Genomic DNA, 16,866 nt, shown 5'->3' with positions numbered 1-16,866 from the left:
GATGAGGCATCCTGCACAGGGTGCTTACTGGTGGTTGGGTGATGCCAGGTCTTGTATTCAAGTGGTTTCCTTTGTGTGAATTCTCACTAGTTGATATTCCCTAGGGTTAGTTCTCTGGTAGTCTAGGGTCTTGGAGTCAGTGCTCCCACTCCAAAGGCTCAGGGCTTGATCTCTGGTCAGGAATGAAGATTCCACAAGTGGTTTGTTATGGCATTGAGATTAAAACAAATATCCAAAAATGAGAAATCAGAGATGAACCCCAGATTAATGGCAGTTACAAAATCAGGCAAATAATAATTAAAATAATGGCATATACACATATACATATACACCCATGAGCATAGTGAAAACAGTCCAACAAAAATACAGTAGATTGATCTGGTGAACAAAGGAAATCAAAAAATATATTTACCAGTTAAGAACAAAACTAACTTGAGCACAAACTGGAAGACAAAACTAAAGCAAGGTGCCAAGTGGGGAATAAAGCAATGAAAACAAAACTAACAAGTATGTTTGAGAGGAGAGGAAAGAAATAAAGAATAGATATGCAAAGTTAAATAGACATAGATAAAGAAGATTTGTATACATTAAAGATTAACTGCAAGGGGAAAAGAACAGTAGGAAAGGCGAACAAAGGGATAAATGTTGAAAAAATATAATAGGTTAAAAAAAAATAAAAATTAAAATTATAAAAAAGAAAAAAGAGAAAAAAACAGAACAAGAAAGGGAAAAGGAGGGAAAAAAAGGAAAACTCCACAGAACTGCAAAGCCCAATGTAGAGGCAGAGGTTTATAACAGTAGAAAATGTGACACAATATACACATATACATACGCACCCATAGGCAAAATCATAACAGTTCAACAAAAATAAAGTACAATAGATTGACCAGGTGAACAAAGGAAACCAAAAATTATGTCTACCAGAACAAAACTAAAGCACAAACTGGAAAACAAAACTAAAGCAAGGTGCCAATTGGGGAATAAAGCAATGAAAATAAAACTAACAAATATGTAGACAGGAAAGGAGAGAAAGAAAAGAATAGATATGCAAAGTTAAATAGAGGTAGATAAAGATTTATATACGTTAAAGATTAACTGCAAAGGAAAAAGAACAGTGGGAAAAGCAAACAAATAAATGTAGAAAAAATAATAATAGGTTTAAAAAAAATAAAAAAAGAAAGAAGAGGAAAACTCCATAGAACTTCAAAAGCCCAACGTAGAGGCAGAGGTTTATGGCAACAATTAAAAATATGACTGAGGAGAAAAAAAAGCTCAAAAGCTTAATAGGGGTTCTTAGTGCCAATAAAATCAGTAACTACAACAGAGGGGGAAAAACGGAAACCAGAAGGAAAAAAAATCCAAAAGAATCTACAGAACAAGTCAAAAAATAAGAATAATAAATGTTTTTCTTGAGTCACTGCTGTCAGAGTCCTTTCCCGAGCTGGGAATCACAGTCCACCTTACCTCTCTAGGATGCCCTCCAATACTGCTCATCTCTGGACCTGCTGTGGGGGCTGGTCAGATTCTAATCTGTTCCTACTCCTGTGTGTTCTTGCCTCCAGTGTCCACAGCTCTCAGAGGTAGTGCGTTTTCTTTTGTGGGCACTTTCAATGGCCTTTTGTATATTCCATAGACAGAGTCTGCTTAGTTGATCATGTGGATTTAATCTGCAGCTTGTACAGCTGGTGGGAAGGTTTTGGATTTGGATCTTTTTCCTTAGCCACGCTGCCCCTGGGTTTCAATTGTGGTTTTATTTCCACCTCTACATTTGGGTCATCCACTGGGGTTTAGCTCTTGAGGCTGCCCTGGAGGGCTCGGGTTTGCTGCTTTGGGGGCCAAGTGTGGAGGTGCTGCAGAGGCTTGGGTCACAGGAGGAGGAGTTGGCGGCTAGGGTAGCAGGAAATACAGTGCTCTAGAAGGGTATGGCAACCAGTCTTGGCCAATACGCTCCAGTATTCTTGCATGGAGAACCCCCTCTCTGACAGAGAAGCCTGGCAGGCCACAATCTACAGGGTCGCAAAGAGTTGGACATTACCGAAGCGATCCTGTGTGCATAAACGCGACTATTTTGCCTGTGGCAGCTCTGCCTCAGTGAGAGTTGAGTGTGAAGGTGGTCCAGCTGTTTGGCTTGCGGGGACCCTGGCGGCACCAGGTGTGCAGGGCTACGGACTGTCTTCGTTGCAGAAGTTATGGCCCTATCAGAGTCTTTTGAGCCACTATGTAGCTGGCGATCAGAAAGCCTCTTTGGCCAGTCTTTCTCCATAGCTCCACCATTCAGGCACTTAGAGGGCTCCCTTACCTGGGGTCCTTCTCTGTTGTTCAGGGCATCAGGGACATAGAGGGCCCCCCTGCCCCTGACTGGGGTCCTACTCTGTAGTTCAGTGCGTCAGACATTTGATGGGCCAGCCTCTGTATTGTTCAGCTACCGATGCTGGTGTGTGGGGAGAGAGAGGCTGTAGACTTTACCCCCTACGCCACTCAGCAGTATCGCCTTGCTTCCATGGCTGCCTGGCTTTCCTCCACCAGCATTTCCCACCACGATCTCTTCCCTCACATCTCCGCAGTCGACAGCAGCCCTTGCCCTGGGATTGCTCCAGAATCCCTAAACTCCAGCTCCCAGCCACTGCCCCTTCCAGATCAGTGTTTCTGCCTGGGGTGTATATGGCTGCGGCAAGGACTGTCTGATTCTCATTCTGTTTAGGCTGCCACAGATCAGCTGTTTCACGCTCAGCCTTAAATGTTTCTCCTCTGACTCAGGCAGTTGCCCTTTTGTGGGGATCGGACCCCTGCTTCAGTTCCCCCACCCGCCAAGGGCAGGTCCAGTCTTACTAACATTCCTGTTTTTTCCCCTAGTTCCTTCATCCTACTGAGTTTTTCGTGGTTCTATATATTCTTTTCCACTGGTCAGGTACTCCTGTCTGCTCTCAGCTGGTGTACTGCATGCACTTCTGTGTCTGAAGGTGTATTCCTGATGTATCAGTGGAGAGAGAGGTACTCCATGCCCACCTACTCCTCCGCCATCTTGTTCTCTCTGCTGCCTGTTTTTTAACCAGTTTTTTTAAAATATAACTAAATTTTTTTTTTTCTTTTTGGCTGCACCACTTGGGATGCAGACTCTTCATTTCTTAACCAGGGATGGAACCTGCCTTCCCTGCAGTGCAAGGGTGAAGTCTTAACCGCTGGCCCGCCAGGGAAGTCCCTAACCAGTCACCTTTTATTGCGTGTTAATTCTCCATTACTATATGAAAGGATTCAGGGTGCTGGGCTAAGGTTATGGTCAGGAATGCAGAGTGCCTCTCTTCAGTGGTAGTTGCATAGCTGCTCATGTTTGAGTCCTTGTAGGAACTGCATTAGTTGAAAAGCTAGCACCATAGAAAGCCCAGTGATGCTCCCTTTATTCACATTGATGTACTTGTTTTAATACCAGTAGTTTCCCTGGTGGCTCAGGCGGTAAAGAATCTGCCTGCAATGTGGAAGACCTGAGTTCGATCCCTGGGTTGGGAAGATCCCCATGAGGAGGACCTTGCAACCCATTCTAGTATTCTTGCCTGTAGAATCCCCACGGACAGAGGAGTTGGTGGGCTACAGTCCATGAGGTCACAAAGAGTCGGATACGACTGACCAACTAAGCACACAGCCTCTTTGAAACACTCCAGCAGTGCCTTTATGGGTGAAATCCTACATCAGTATCCAGCTTGGCACTCCCCTAGTTTGACTTTCAGAAGCTTCTTCTCCTTCAGTAGTATGATTGATGCCATCTTGGAGTCCTGGCAGTCCACTCGACCAGGCTATGTGAAGTGCTGCTGCTTTTTTTAAATATGCATTCTCTGTGATGTAAAATTTTCCTTCTAAGCACTGTTTTCACTGTGTTCCACATACTTTGATAAGTTGTATTTTCATTTTCCTTTAAAGTATTTATAAGTTTTTTTCTTGAGATTTCTTTTTTGATCCATGTATTACTGAGCAGTGTATAGTTTAGTCTCCCAAGTATTTTGAGATTTTCTAGCTGCCTTTTTGTTACTGATTTCTAATTTAAATCCATTTTAGTCTGTGAGAATACCTTGTATAACTTCTCTTTGTTTTTTATAGCCCAAATGTGATCTTGTTGTTTGTTTCATTTGTGCTTAAGATGTGTGTATTCTGTTGTTGAGTGAAGTATTTTATAAATGTCAATTATACCCAGTTGGTTGATCATTATTTTTCTCTCAGCACTTGAGATGTTTTACTCTACTCTGTCCTTGCTGATATTCTTCTTATAGAATCTGCCCATTTCAAATAGAGACATGTTAAGCTCTCTAACAATAATGGTGAATTCATCTTTCTCCTTACATTTTTATCCTTTCTTTTCTCACGTTTTTTTGTAGGCACCTACACATTAAGAATTGTTATATCTCTCAGAGTTGAGCCTTCTATCATGAATATGGCTACTCTAGCTTTCTTTTGATTATTGTTTAACATGATATATCTTTCTCCATCTGTTTACTTTTAATATATATGTGTCTTCGTATTTAAATTGCATTTCTTGTAGACAACAAACAATTGGGGCTTGCTTTTTGATCACAGTCACTTTCTTTTAATTGGTGAGTTTAGACCATTGATGTTCAAAGTGATTTTTATCATAGTTGGATTAATGTCTACTATAGTGATACTATATATATATATAGTGATATAGTTTTCCACTCTTTTTCTGCCATTTGTGGTTTTAATTGACCATTTTATATAATTTGATTTTGTCTCCTTTCTTAGCATGTCAGTTATACTTTTTAGTGGTTGCCCTAGAGTCTTCAATATACATTTACAACTAATGTAAATCCACTTTCAGATAACACTATACCACTTCATGGGTAGTTCAGGTACCTTATAATAGCAAAGTATTCCTGATTCCTCTCTCTGTCCCTTGTATAATTGCTGTCGTTAATATCACTTATACATGCTGTTTAGTGGCAAAGTCACGTCTGACTCTTTGCTGTCCCATGGACTATAGTCCATGAGGCTTCTCTGTTCCTGGGATTCTCCAGGTAAGAATACTGGAGCAGGTTGCCATTTCCTTCTCCAAGAACTAATATTTAAGCATATATAATCAAATACATAGTTGCTATTATTATTTTGAGCAAATTCTTATCTGGTAGATCAATTAACAACAAGAAAAAAATAAAAAATTTTCTTTACCTTTTCTTACCTCTTCTCTAATCCTCTTCCCTCCTTTATATGGATCAGGTTTCTAACCATATCAATATCTTTCTCTCTAAAGAGCTTCTTTTGGCATCTCTTGCAGGGCAGGTCTACTGGCAACAAATTCCCTCAATATTTGTTTGTGAAAGTCTTTTACCTCTTCACTTTTTGAGGAATAATTTCACAAGATACACAATTACAGGCTGGTGACTTTTTTATCTCAGCACTTAAAATGTTTTACTCCATTCTACTTGCTTGCGTGGTTTCTGAAGAGGTCACATGTGATTCTTATCTTTGCTCTTCTATAGGTAGGATAATTAATCCTCTGGCTTCTTTCAAGAGTTTTTCCTTATCTTTGGTTTTCTGTTCAAGTCTCCCTTTCTTCCTTCTGTCTCTCTTTTTTCTTCTTACTCCCTTCATTTCCTTCCTTCCTCTTTTTTCTTCCTTTCTCCCTCTTTTTTTTTTTTTGTAGTAGAATTTATTATCCTTGTCAGAAAGAATATTTGAAGAAATAATGAAAACCCCAGTTTTCATGAAACATATGTATCTAAACATCTAAGAAATAGTGAACTCTAGGATAAAACCAAAAGAGATTCATTCCTAGACATATCATAGTCAAACTTTGAAAGATAAAGAGAACCTTTAAAGCAGGATGAGAAAAGGGCTCATGGCATGCAAAGATCCCCAATAAGAGGAACAACTGCATTTTCATTAGAAATCATGGATTCCTAAAAGGCAGTGGGATGGCATATACACAGTGCTGAAAGGAAAAAAATCAAACCTTTCATTGGGTTGACCCAAAAGTTAATGTTACAGAAAAACCTGACTGAACTTTTGGGCCAACCCAATATGCCTGTCAAAACTATCCTTCAAAAATGAAGGAGAAATGAGATGATCCCCCAGAACAAAAAGTTATAGAATCTGTCATCTGTAGAACTGCCTATGTACTACTGCCACGTCCAAGGTAAGAGAAACCCAAGTAAGATGGTAGGTGTTGCAAGAGGGCATCAGAGGGCAGACACACTGAAACCATAATTACAGAAAACTAGTCAATCTAATCACACTAGGACCACAGCCTTGTCTAACTCAGTGAAACTAAGCCATGCCCTGTGGGGCCACCCAAGACAGGTGGGTCATGGTGGAGAGGTCTGACAGAATGTGGTCCACCAGAGAAGGGAATGGCAAACCACTTCAGTATTCTTTCCTTGAGAACCCCATGAACAGTATGAAAAGGCAAAATTATAGAATACTGAAAGAGGAACTCCCCAGGTCAGTAGGTGCCCAATATGCTACTGGAGATCAGTGGAGAAATAACTCCAGAAAGAATGAAGGGATGGAGCCAAAGCAAAAACAATACCTAGTTGTAGATGTGGCTGTTAATAGAAGCAAGGTCTGATGCTGTAAAGAGCAATATTGCATAGGAACCTGGAATGTTAGGTCCATGAATCAAGGCAAATTGGAAGTGGTCAAACAGGAGATGGCAAGAGTGAACGTCGACATTCTAGGAATCAGCGAACTAAAATGGACTGGAATAGGTGAATTTAACTCCAATGACCATTATATCTACTACTGCAGGCAGGAATCCCTTAGAAGAAATGGAGTAGCCATCATGGTCAACAAAAGGGTCTGAAATGCAGTACTTGGATGCAATCTCAAAAATGACAGAATGATCTCTGTTCATTTCCAAGGCAAACCATTCAATATCACAGTAATCCAAGTCTATGCCCCAACCAGTAACGCTGAAGAAGCTGAAGTTGAATGGTTCTATGAAGACCTACAAGACCTTTTAGAACTAACACCTAAAAAAGATGTCCTTTTCATTATCAGTTCACTTCAGTCGCTCAGTCGTTTCCGACTCTGTGCGACCCCATGAATTGCAGCACGCCAGGCCTCCCTGTCCATCACCAACTCCCGGAGTTCACTCAAACTCACGTCCATCGAGTCGGTGATGCCATCCAGCCATCTCATCCTCTGTCGTCCCCTTCTCCTCCTGCCCCCAAACCCTCCCAGCATCAGAGTCTTTTCCAATGAGCCAACTCTTCGCATGAGGTGGCCAAAGTACTGGAGTTTCAGCTTTAGCATCATTCCTTCCAAAGAACACTCAGGGTTGATCTCCTTTAGAATGGACTGGTTGGATCTCCTTGCAGTCCAAGGGACTCTCAAGAGTCTTCTCCAACACCACAGTTCAAAGGCATCAATTCTTCGGTGCTCAGCTTTCTTCACAGTCCAAGTCTCACATCCATACATGACCACTGGAAAAACCATAGCCTTGACTAGACGGACCTTTGTTGGCAAAGTAATGCCTCTGCTTTTGAATATGCTATCTAGGTTGGTTATAACTTTCCTTCCAAGGAGTAAGCGTCTTTTAATTTCATGGCTGCAATCACCATCTGCAGTGATTTTGGAGCCCCCAAAAATAAAGTCATTATAGGGGACTGGAATGCAAAAGTAGGAAGTCAAGAAACACCTGGAGTAACAGGCAAATTTGGCCTTGGAATATGGAATGAAGCAGGGCAAAGGCTAATAGAGTTTTGTCAAGAGAACGCACTGGTCATAGCAAACACCCTCTTCCAACAGCACAAGAGAAGACTCTACACATGGACATCACCAGATGGTCAACACCAAAATCAGATTGATTATATTCTTTGCAGCCAAAGATGGAGAAACTCTTATACAGTCAGCAAAAACAAGACTGGGAGCTGACTGTGGCTCAGATCATGAACTCCTTATTGCCAAATTCAGACTGAAATTGAAGAAAGTGGGGAAAACCACTAGACCATTCAGTTATGACCTAAATCAAATCCCTTATGATTATACAGTGGAAGTGAGAAATAGATTTAAGGGACTAGATCTGATAGATAGAATGCCTGATGAACTATGGAATGAGGTTCGTGACATTGTACAGGAGACAGGGATCAAGACCATCCCCATGGAAATGAAATGCAAAAAAGCAAAATGGCTGTCTGGGGAGGCCTTACAAATAGCTGTGAAAAGAAGAGAAGTGAAAAGCAAAGGAGAAAAGGAAAGATATACCCATATGAATGCAGAGTTCCAAAGAATAGCAAGAGGAGATAAGAAAGCCTTTCTCAGCGATCAATGCAAAGAAATAGAGGAAAACAACAGAATGGGAAAGACTAGAGATCTCTTCAAGAAAATTAGAAATACCAAGGGAACACTTCATGCAAAGATGGGCTCGTTAAAGGACAGAAATGGTATGGACCTAACAGAAGCAGGAGATATCAAGAAGAGGTGGCAAGAATACACAGAAGAACTGTACAAAAAAGATCTTCACTACCCAGATAATCACGATGGTGTGATCACTGACCTAGAACCAGACATCCTGGAATGTGAAGTCAAGTGGGCCTTAGAAAGCATCACTACGAACAAAGCTAGTGGAGGTGATGGAATTCCAGTTGAGCTATTTCAAATCCTGAAAGATGATGCTGTGAAAGTGCTGCACTCAATATGCCAGCAAATTTGGAAAACTCAGCAGTGCCCACAGGACGGGAAAAGGTCAGTTTTCATTCCAATCCCAAAGAAAGGCAATGCCAAAGAATGCTCAAATTACCACACAATTGCACTCATCTCACATGCTAGTAAAGTAATGCTCAAAATTCTCCAAGCCAGGCTTCAGCAATAAGTGAACCGTGAACTTCCTGATGTTCAAGCTGGTTTTAGAAAAGGCAGAGGAACCAGAGATCAAATTGCCAACATCAGCTGGATCATGGAAAAAGCAAGAGAGCTCCAGAAAAGCATCTATTTCTGCTTTATTGACTATGCCAAAGCCTTTGACTGTGTGGATCACAATAAAGTGTGGAAAATTCTGAAAGAGATGGGAATACCAGATCACCTCACCTGCCTCTTGAGAAACCTGTATGCAGGTCAGGAAGCAACAGTTAGAACTGGACATGGAACAACAGACTGGTTCCAAATAGGAAAAGGAGTACGTCAAGGCTATATATTGTCACCCTGCTTATTTAACTTCTATGCAGAATACATCATGAGAAACGCTGGGCTGGATGAAGCACAAGCTGGAATCAAGATTGCTGGGAGAAATATCAATAACCTCAGATATGCAGATGACACCACTCTTATGGCAGAAAGTGAAGAGGAACTCAAAAGCCTCTTCAGGAAAGTGGAGAGTGAAAAGTTGGCTTAAAGCTCAACATTCAGAAAACGAAGATCATGGCATCTGGTCCCACCACTTCATGGGAAATAGATGGGGAAACAGTGGAAACAGTGTCAGACTTTATTTTTTGGGGCTCCAAAATCACTGCAGATGGTGATTGCAGCCATGAAATTAAAAGACGCTTACTCCTTGGAAGGAAAGTTATAACCAACCTAGATAGCATATTCAAAAGCAGAGACATTACTTTGCCAACAAAGGTCCGTCTAGTCAAGGCTATGGCTTTTCCAGTGGTTATGTATGGATGTGAGACTTGGACTGTGAAGAAAGCTGAGCGCCGAAGAATTGATGCTTTTGAACTGTGGTGTTGGAGAAGACTCTTGAGAGTCCCTTGGACTCCAATGAGATCCAACCAGTCCATTCTAAAGGAGATCAGCCCTGAGTGTTCTTTGGAAGGAATGATGCTAAAGCTGAAACTCCAGTACTTTGGCCACCTCATGCGAAGAGTTGGCTCATTGGAAAAGACTCTGATGCTGGGAGGGTTTGGGGGCAGGAGGAGAAGGGGACGACAGAGGATGAGATGGCTGGATGGCATCACCGACTCGATGGATGTGAGTCTGAGTGAACTCTGGGAGTTGGTGATGGACAGGGAGGCCTGGCATGCTGCGATTCATGGGGTCACAAAGAGTAGGACATGACTGAGCGACTGAACTGAACTGAACTGAACTGAAGAACTGCCTACAACAAGTGCTAGTGGGAGTCCTTCAAGCTGAAATATGAAGGAACACTATATTCAAATCTGTATTTAGAAAATAATAAAGAACGTGGGTAAAGTCACTACCTAGGTTGACTTAGCACTGGCCAAACTGGTCCCTAGAAAAAGGAGATCTTCAGAAGATCACTTACTTCAAAACGGCAAAGATAAAGCCACACTGCTCCCTTCTTTCATTCAGTACATAATTTCTGAATAGATTAATGAGGTGAGATCTGTTCTAAATCTACTTAAGTAAATAGATATAGTGAATGAATGAATTAGTAGGGTTAATATTAGTCAACAGGAGTTACAAATTAAAACCATAGTGAGATACCCTTACATTTCCACCAGAATAGTTAATATTAAATGAGTAGGCAATACAGTGTAGGCAAGGATGTGAAGCAACTGGAACTCTTATTGTTAATGTAAAATAGTAAATTCACCTGTTACAGGTGTTTAGCAAAATATATGCCTCTCTTATGACCCATCATATTTCTCCAGGATACATACACAACAGTAGAAGTTATAAACTTAAGAAAATCACACCAAAAGACTTTACAAAATATACATAGCAGCACTATTTATACAAATAGCCCGAAATTGGAAATAAATCCAAATGTCCATCATCAGGGGAATAGGTAATGTGATATATTCATGTGATAAGATACTATTCAACAGAGAACAAATTGCTGATACAACATGATTGAATCTCACAAATACTGTGCTTTTCATAAAAGTCCAGACACAAATGAATTTATAGTGTGTTTTCATTTATATGAAGTTCAAAGGTAGATAAAACCGATCTATGTAGTAGTTAAAACAATGGTTATCATAGGGCTACTACTGTGATGTAACACAAAGAAGCCAGTTTGGAGTCTGGAAGTGTTCTTTATCTTATTCTGGATGGTGGTTATGCGGACATATTCATAAAAATTTAAGTTAAACACCTTATAAAAGTTACTGTTCTTGAAGTTCTACTTGTACTTGTGAAAGATAATAATTTAAAACTTTGAAGAAATATATATATCCTTCTTGCTCTTCAGTGTTATTTAAATAGAGGTAAATAGTACATAAAATTCAATCACTGTGTAAGAAAATTCCAACTACAGTTTTATTAATTCTAACTGCTAAAAGCCTGAAATTAAAATATAACGTATTAAAACAATTTACCTTTAGGAGATAAAAACATATACCTAATTCTAATGATGGATCTGCTGAGTACCCTATTTGCTTTTAGGTAATAATTAAATAGGGGGTTCCCAGGTGGTTCAATGGTAAAGAATCCATTTAACAATGCAGAAGACATGGGTTCCATCTCTGGTTCAGGGAGATCTCCTGGAGAAGGAAATGGCAACCCACTCCAATATTCTTGCCTGGGAAATCCCTTGGACAGAGGAACCTGCCAGGCTAGTCCATGGGATCATAAAGAATAAGCAACGACTTAGCAACTGAGAATGCATGCATGTAATAATTAAATATTTTATTCCTGAAGTCCAGAATAGACTAAGGACAGTTATTAGCAACCTTTAACGAACTTGTGTCTGTTATTTCATGCTGGAGGAACAAAGCAGAATGAACAAGTGAGGGAACTTTCAAGAAATGAAGTGCCACTGTCTTTACAACTACTTGTGGGCCATAAAGAAGAAATGAAATGTGTTCGTTTTGAAGAATGCAAGTCTGGCCAAACACCAGGATGTTGCTACACAGAGAAAACAACCAGGGACAAAACCACAACAGAGCTGCTTTCATCCCAGAATGTCAAGGAACTGAAGAATAAGGCCTGAGATATGACCAGGAACAGTGGAGAGGAAGGGTGATCGGGGAGGGGAGAGATTTTTTTATTTCTTGACCTTGTGCTAACTATTAATCTAAACCTAAAAATGCTGCTTTTATCTGAAGAATCAGAAATGGATTTATTCAATAAATTCTTATTGACCTCTTATTATGTGCCTAGGAGCCTGGTAGGTAGCAGTCCATGGGGTCGCACAGAGTCGGACACAACTGAGCGACTTCACTTTCACTTTTCACTTTCATGAATTGGAGAAGGAAATGGCAGCCCACTCCAGTGTTCTTGCCTGGAGAATCCCAGGGACGGGGGAGACTGGTGGGCTGCCGTCTACGGGGTCGCACAGAGTTGGACGAGACTGAAGTGACTTAGCAGCAGCAGGACTATTGTAGGCAGTTTATGTATAGCAACAAAAGAGGCAAAAAATCCTGTCCTTATGGAACATATATTCTCTGGGTGGGGGATAGCCCAGGAATGCATACACACATTATCATGCTGCAGTGAGCTTACATTAGATACCTATGTTTCTTGCTTAGCCTCAACTAAACATACATTATGGGACCTCTGGTTTAATGCTACTATCTGAGCCTCTTTACCCCTTCTAATGAAACCTTGCTCAGTACTTCAGTAGTAAAATATTCTTGTGTATGAATCAAGATTGATCTGTCCTGATAAATGATAAATAAGAAATAGACCCAAATTATATGGGAACTTAGGACAGTGGCATATCTTTCACGAAGGATTAATGGTATTGGATCCTAAAGTCAATGTAGCTAAGAGCTGAAATTAATAAAAGAGAAATAGTAGAAAGAATAAAAACCAAATTCGGTATTTGAGATGATCGATTAAAAGGTAAACCCTTTGCAGTATTGATAAAAGTCTAAGAGAGTAAATATATATCACATAAAGGATGAGAAAGGAGATATAATCACAGATATAAAAGAAAAGAATGTGTGAGAATGCTACATGGAAGGACTTTTGTAATAAATTGAAAGCCTAGAGACAATAGCTGATTTTTCAGGATAGATGGAGAACTTAAATAGGTTGACTAGCTACAAAGAGCTTGAAAATGTGACTAAGAGATACCATTAAAAACGTTGTGAATGATCAAGAACTGAATTATTTCTAACTTTTAAAAAACAGATGAACCCAAGCCTGTTTAAATTAATTTAGGTCATAGAGAAAAAATTGGAAAACTCCCCAGTTCATTTTATGAAACCATGATTTAATGACAGAACCCAACAGAAGTTACAGAGAAGAAAACCTGACACCAATTATCTTATACACATTGATGCCAAAATCATAAATATTAGTAAACAAAACTCAGCAGTGTATCAAAACTGATAAGCAATTATCATCAAATAGTTTTCATTTCAAAAATGAAAGAATGGTTCCTATCAGAAAATCTATTAAATCACTATATCAATAAAGAGAAAACCAAATGATCATATCATTCAATGCTGAAAAAGCTCTTGGCAAAATTCAGTTGTCATTCATTAAAAAAACTTAAAGAATAGAAATCTACTTGAATTTCACCTAAATGTTTTTCCTGAGCACTTATCATGTGCCAGGTAATGTTTTACAAGCTGGCATTGTATTTGCATGCTAAGTTGCTTCAGTCATGTCCGACTCTGTGCTACCTTATGGACTGAAGCCCACCAGGCTTCTCTGTCTATGGGATTCTCCAGGTAAGAATACTGGAGTGGGTTGCTATCCCTTCTCCAGAGGATCTTCCTGAGCCAGGGATCAAACCCATGTCTCTTATGTCTCCTGCGTTGGCAGATGGGTTCTTTACCACTAGTGCTACCAAAGTTCTACATGCTGGGGTTATAGCAGTTAACAAAACAAAATAACAAATCCTTTTTTTCATGGAACTTACATTAGCATTTGGGAGTTACCCATAAAAAAAATAGACAAGTTAAATGTCTCTTTTGTCAGGTAATAAGTGCTCAGGGCTTCCCCGGTGGCTCAGATGGGAAAGAATCCGCCTGCCATGCAGTAAACCTGGATTTGATCCCTGAGTTGGGAAGATCCCCTGGAGGAGGGCATGGCAACCCCCTCCAGTATTCTGGCCTGGAGAATCCCCATGCACAGAGGAATCTGGCAGGCTGCAGTCCATGGGGTCACAAAGAGTCAAACATGACTGAGCAACTAAACAGAGCACAATAAATGCTGAAGAGAGAAAGCAGAAAATAGGTAGTTGCCAAGACCTGGGGTGTAGGAATAGAAGGAAGTCTTTATCAGTAAGGTGACAATTTGAGCAGAGCCCTGTGGGAAAGCAAGAGCAAGTGAACGAAACACAAAAATTCCTGCCTTCATGAGAGGAGGCACCAAAACTCTATACTACATAAAAAAAAAAATAGTATATTAGGAGGTTATAAACGCGGAAAAAAGATCAGAAGAATGAAGGGGACCATGACCTAGGAGATTTTGAGGGGCGGGTTGTATTAGTAGTTAAATAGAGTGGTCAGGGTATGCCTCATTGAGAAGGTGAGATCTGAGGAAAGTCTTGAAGAAGGTGAGGTACTTAGCTAAGTGGATATCTGGGGAGTGTTCCAGGCAGAGGAAACAGCCTCTGCAAAGATGCCAGTGAGGAGATGTGTGGCCTAGGCAAGCAATTGCAAAAAGGTCAATGGGGCTGAAACAGGATAGATACGGGAGTATGTAAAAGTCAGCTTATTTTATGTAGGGCCTTGCAGACCATCATAAGAACTATTTAAAAGTTAGTTTAAGGGAGACTTTCCTGGTGGTCCTGTAGCTAGGACTCCATGCTCCCAATGCAGGGAGCTGGGATTATATCCCTGGTCAGGGAACTAGTTCCCACATGCCACAACTAAGACCTCATGCAGCCAAATAAATGATAAATACTTTTTAAAGTTAGTTTAATAATTTTAATAAGGCAGACACCCTTCTAACTATCACCAATATCATGAAATTGGACTGTTAGTTAGTCCAGAAACCTTTCCATGTACCCTAACTCAAATCTTCTCTTTCCCCACCAGACTATCCACTACTCTGGCACTTTTATAGAAATCACCTTCTTATGTTCCTTTATAGTTTTAGGAACTATATATATACATCTCTATATATTATAGAGATGTATATATATATATGTATGTAAATATACATGTCTATATATTATAGTCTCACTCATTAAAAGTAATTTAATGTGTCTTTTAAGTTTCTTTTAATCTAAAGGTTTCCAGGGAGTTCTCTGGTTGTTCAGTGGTTAGGACTCTGTGCTTTCACTACGGTAGCCCGGGTTCAGTCCCTGGTCAGGGAACTAAGAACCTACAAGTGGTGTGGCATGCCAAAAACATTCTTTACCATACATTTTATTTTTTTAAGAGCTTGAGTCATTTAGCCTGTAAAGTTAATAATCTGAATTTTGATTATTGCAAAATTTTTTCAGTCAAACTGCTGATTGTTCAATATATTCTTTTTTTTATGGTACTGTGGTTTATCATTTTATTTATTTATTTTTGGCTGTGCTGGGTCTTCGCTAATGCTCAGGCTTTTCTCTCATTGCAATGCGTGGGCTGCTCACTGTGCTGGCTTCTCATTGCAGAGCACAGGCTCTGCGCGAGGGCTCAATAGTTGGGGTGCACAGACTTAGTTGCTCCACGGCATGTGGGATCTTCCTGGGCCAGGAATAGAACCTGTGTCTTCAGTGTTGGCAGGCAGATTCTTTAGTGCTGAGCTACCAGGAAAGCCCCAACATATTCTTCTGATTCTGTACTTTGTGCAAATTGGCAGTTGAATCCAAAGGCTCAAGATCTGTAGAAATCTGATTTGGCAAGGCCATCATTATGTGTACTTTTCTTTCTTTTTGTAATTTTAGCAACCATTGGTCTTCAGTGCCTGGATTCATCAATTTTTTGGATCTTGCAAAATTTTTGTATTCCAATTCAGATTTCTGTTTTTTAATTGGAAAAATTTTATAACAAGATACCTTCTTGTATCTTTTATTTGGTTTTCCAGGGTTACAGTTCACATAGGAAAAAAGCATGGTAAATACTTGATTCTTATTCTTTTTTTCCAAAACAGATTGTTTAATGTACATTCTTAGCATCTTATTTTTTATTTTTATCTTTTTGGTCACACTGTGTGACATGTAGGAACTTAGTTCCCCAATCATTTTATAGTACAGAAATTGGCAAACTGGCTTGCTACCTGTTTTTGAATGACCTGTGAGCTAATAATGGTATTTTGTGTTCATGTTCAGTCACTCAGTCGTGTCTAACTCTTTGTGGCCCTATGGACTCTAGCCTGACAAACTCCTTCTGTCCATGGACTTTTCCAGGCAAGAATATGGAAACCCATTGCCATTTCCTACTCGGGGGGATCTTCCCGACTCAGGGATTGAACCTTCGTAGGTGAATTCTTTACCACTGTGCCACTTGGGAATCCCCAGTAATGATATTTACTAAGTTTTAAAAGGTTGTAAATTTTTTTTTAAAGGAGGATGTACAACAGAGAATGTGGCTTGAAAGTCACAAAACATTTGCTGTCTAGTCTTTTACAGAGAAAGTTTGGTTTGCCAACTTATGCTCTAGTAGATTCTTCAGAAGGTGTCCATGGAAACAACATTCCCTGAGTCCTTAATTTTGATAACAGTTTCTCTGTGCCCTTTATACCTGAAAGTCAGTTTTGCTGGATATAAAATTCTTGGCTTAATTTTCTTCTATGTAAATGTTAAATAGATTCCTCCATTTTCTTCTGGTAACAAGTGTTGATGTTGAAAAGTCTGATAATCTAATTTTGATTCTTATTCTTTATTTGTACCTTTAATTTTACTGGAACATGTCTTGATACTCATCATTAAAAAGCAGATATTCTCAGATAGACCATGTACATTGTCAATCATGTAGTTAAATTTTTTTAAAGAGTGTCTTCTTTGAATTTTGGTTTTTAGTATTTCTGAACTTTCATTTTCTACTTCCTATTATTCATATGCTGAGTTCCGTTTTGTTCTTTATTTGACCTTCATAATTTGATCACTTTGTCTTGAATTTTTTCTCTTCATTA

General features: G+C 39.7%; 1 protein-coding gene across 2 annotated transcripts in view; it reads left to right on the top strand.

Moving 5' to 3' along the window:
- The window catches only part of TPST1 (tyrosylprotein sulfotransferase 1), a 106,304-nt gene that overhangs the window by 54,963 nt on the left and 34,475 nt on the right, over positions 1-16,866 (top strand). The window contains exon 3 of one of the 2 annotated variants that reach the window (XM_086374719.1): positions 11,613-11,992. The exons of the other annotated variant lie outside the window; for it this stretch is intronic. Within the exon in view, the coding sequence (XP_086230845.1) occupies positions 11,613-11,628 (16 nt within the window). The 3' untranslated portion in view covers positions 11,629-11,992. Of the gene's footprint in view, positions 1-11,612; positions 11,993-16,866 lie in introns of those variants that run through there. 2 annotated transcript variants of the gene reach the window in all.

The sequence above is a fragment of the Bos grunniens genome, chromosome 25 (assembly GCF_055505025.1).
Source record: "Bos grunniens cultivar Pamir isolate PY7600 chromosome 25, Bosgru_T2T1.0, whole genome shotgun sequence".
Classification (NCBI taxonomy): domain Eukaryota; kingdom Metazoa; phylum Chordata; class Mammalia; order Artiodactyla; family Bovidae; genus Bos; species Bos grunniens.
This window is presented reverse-complemented; position numbering and strand designations above follow the sequence as displayed.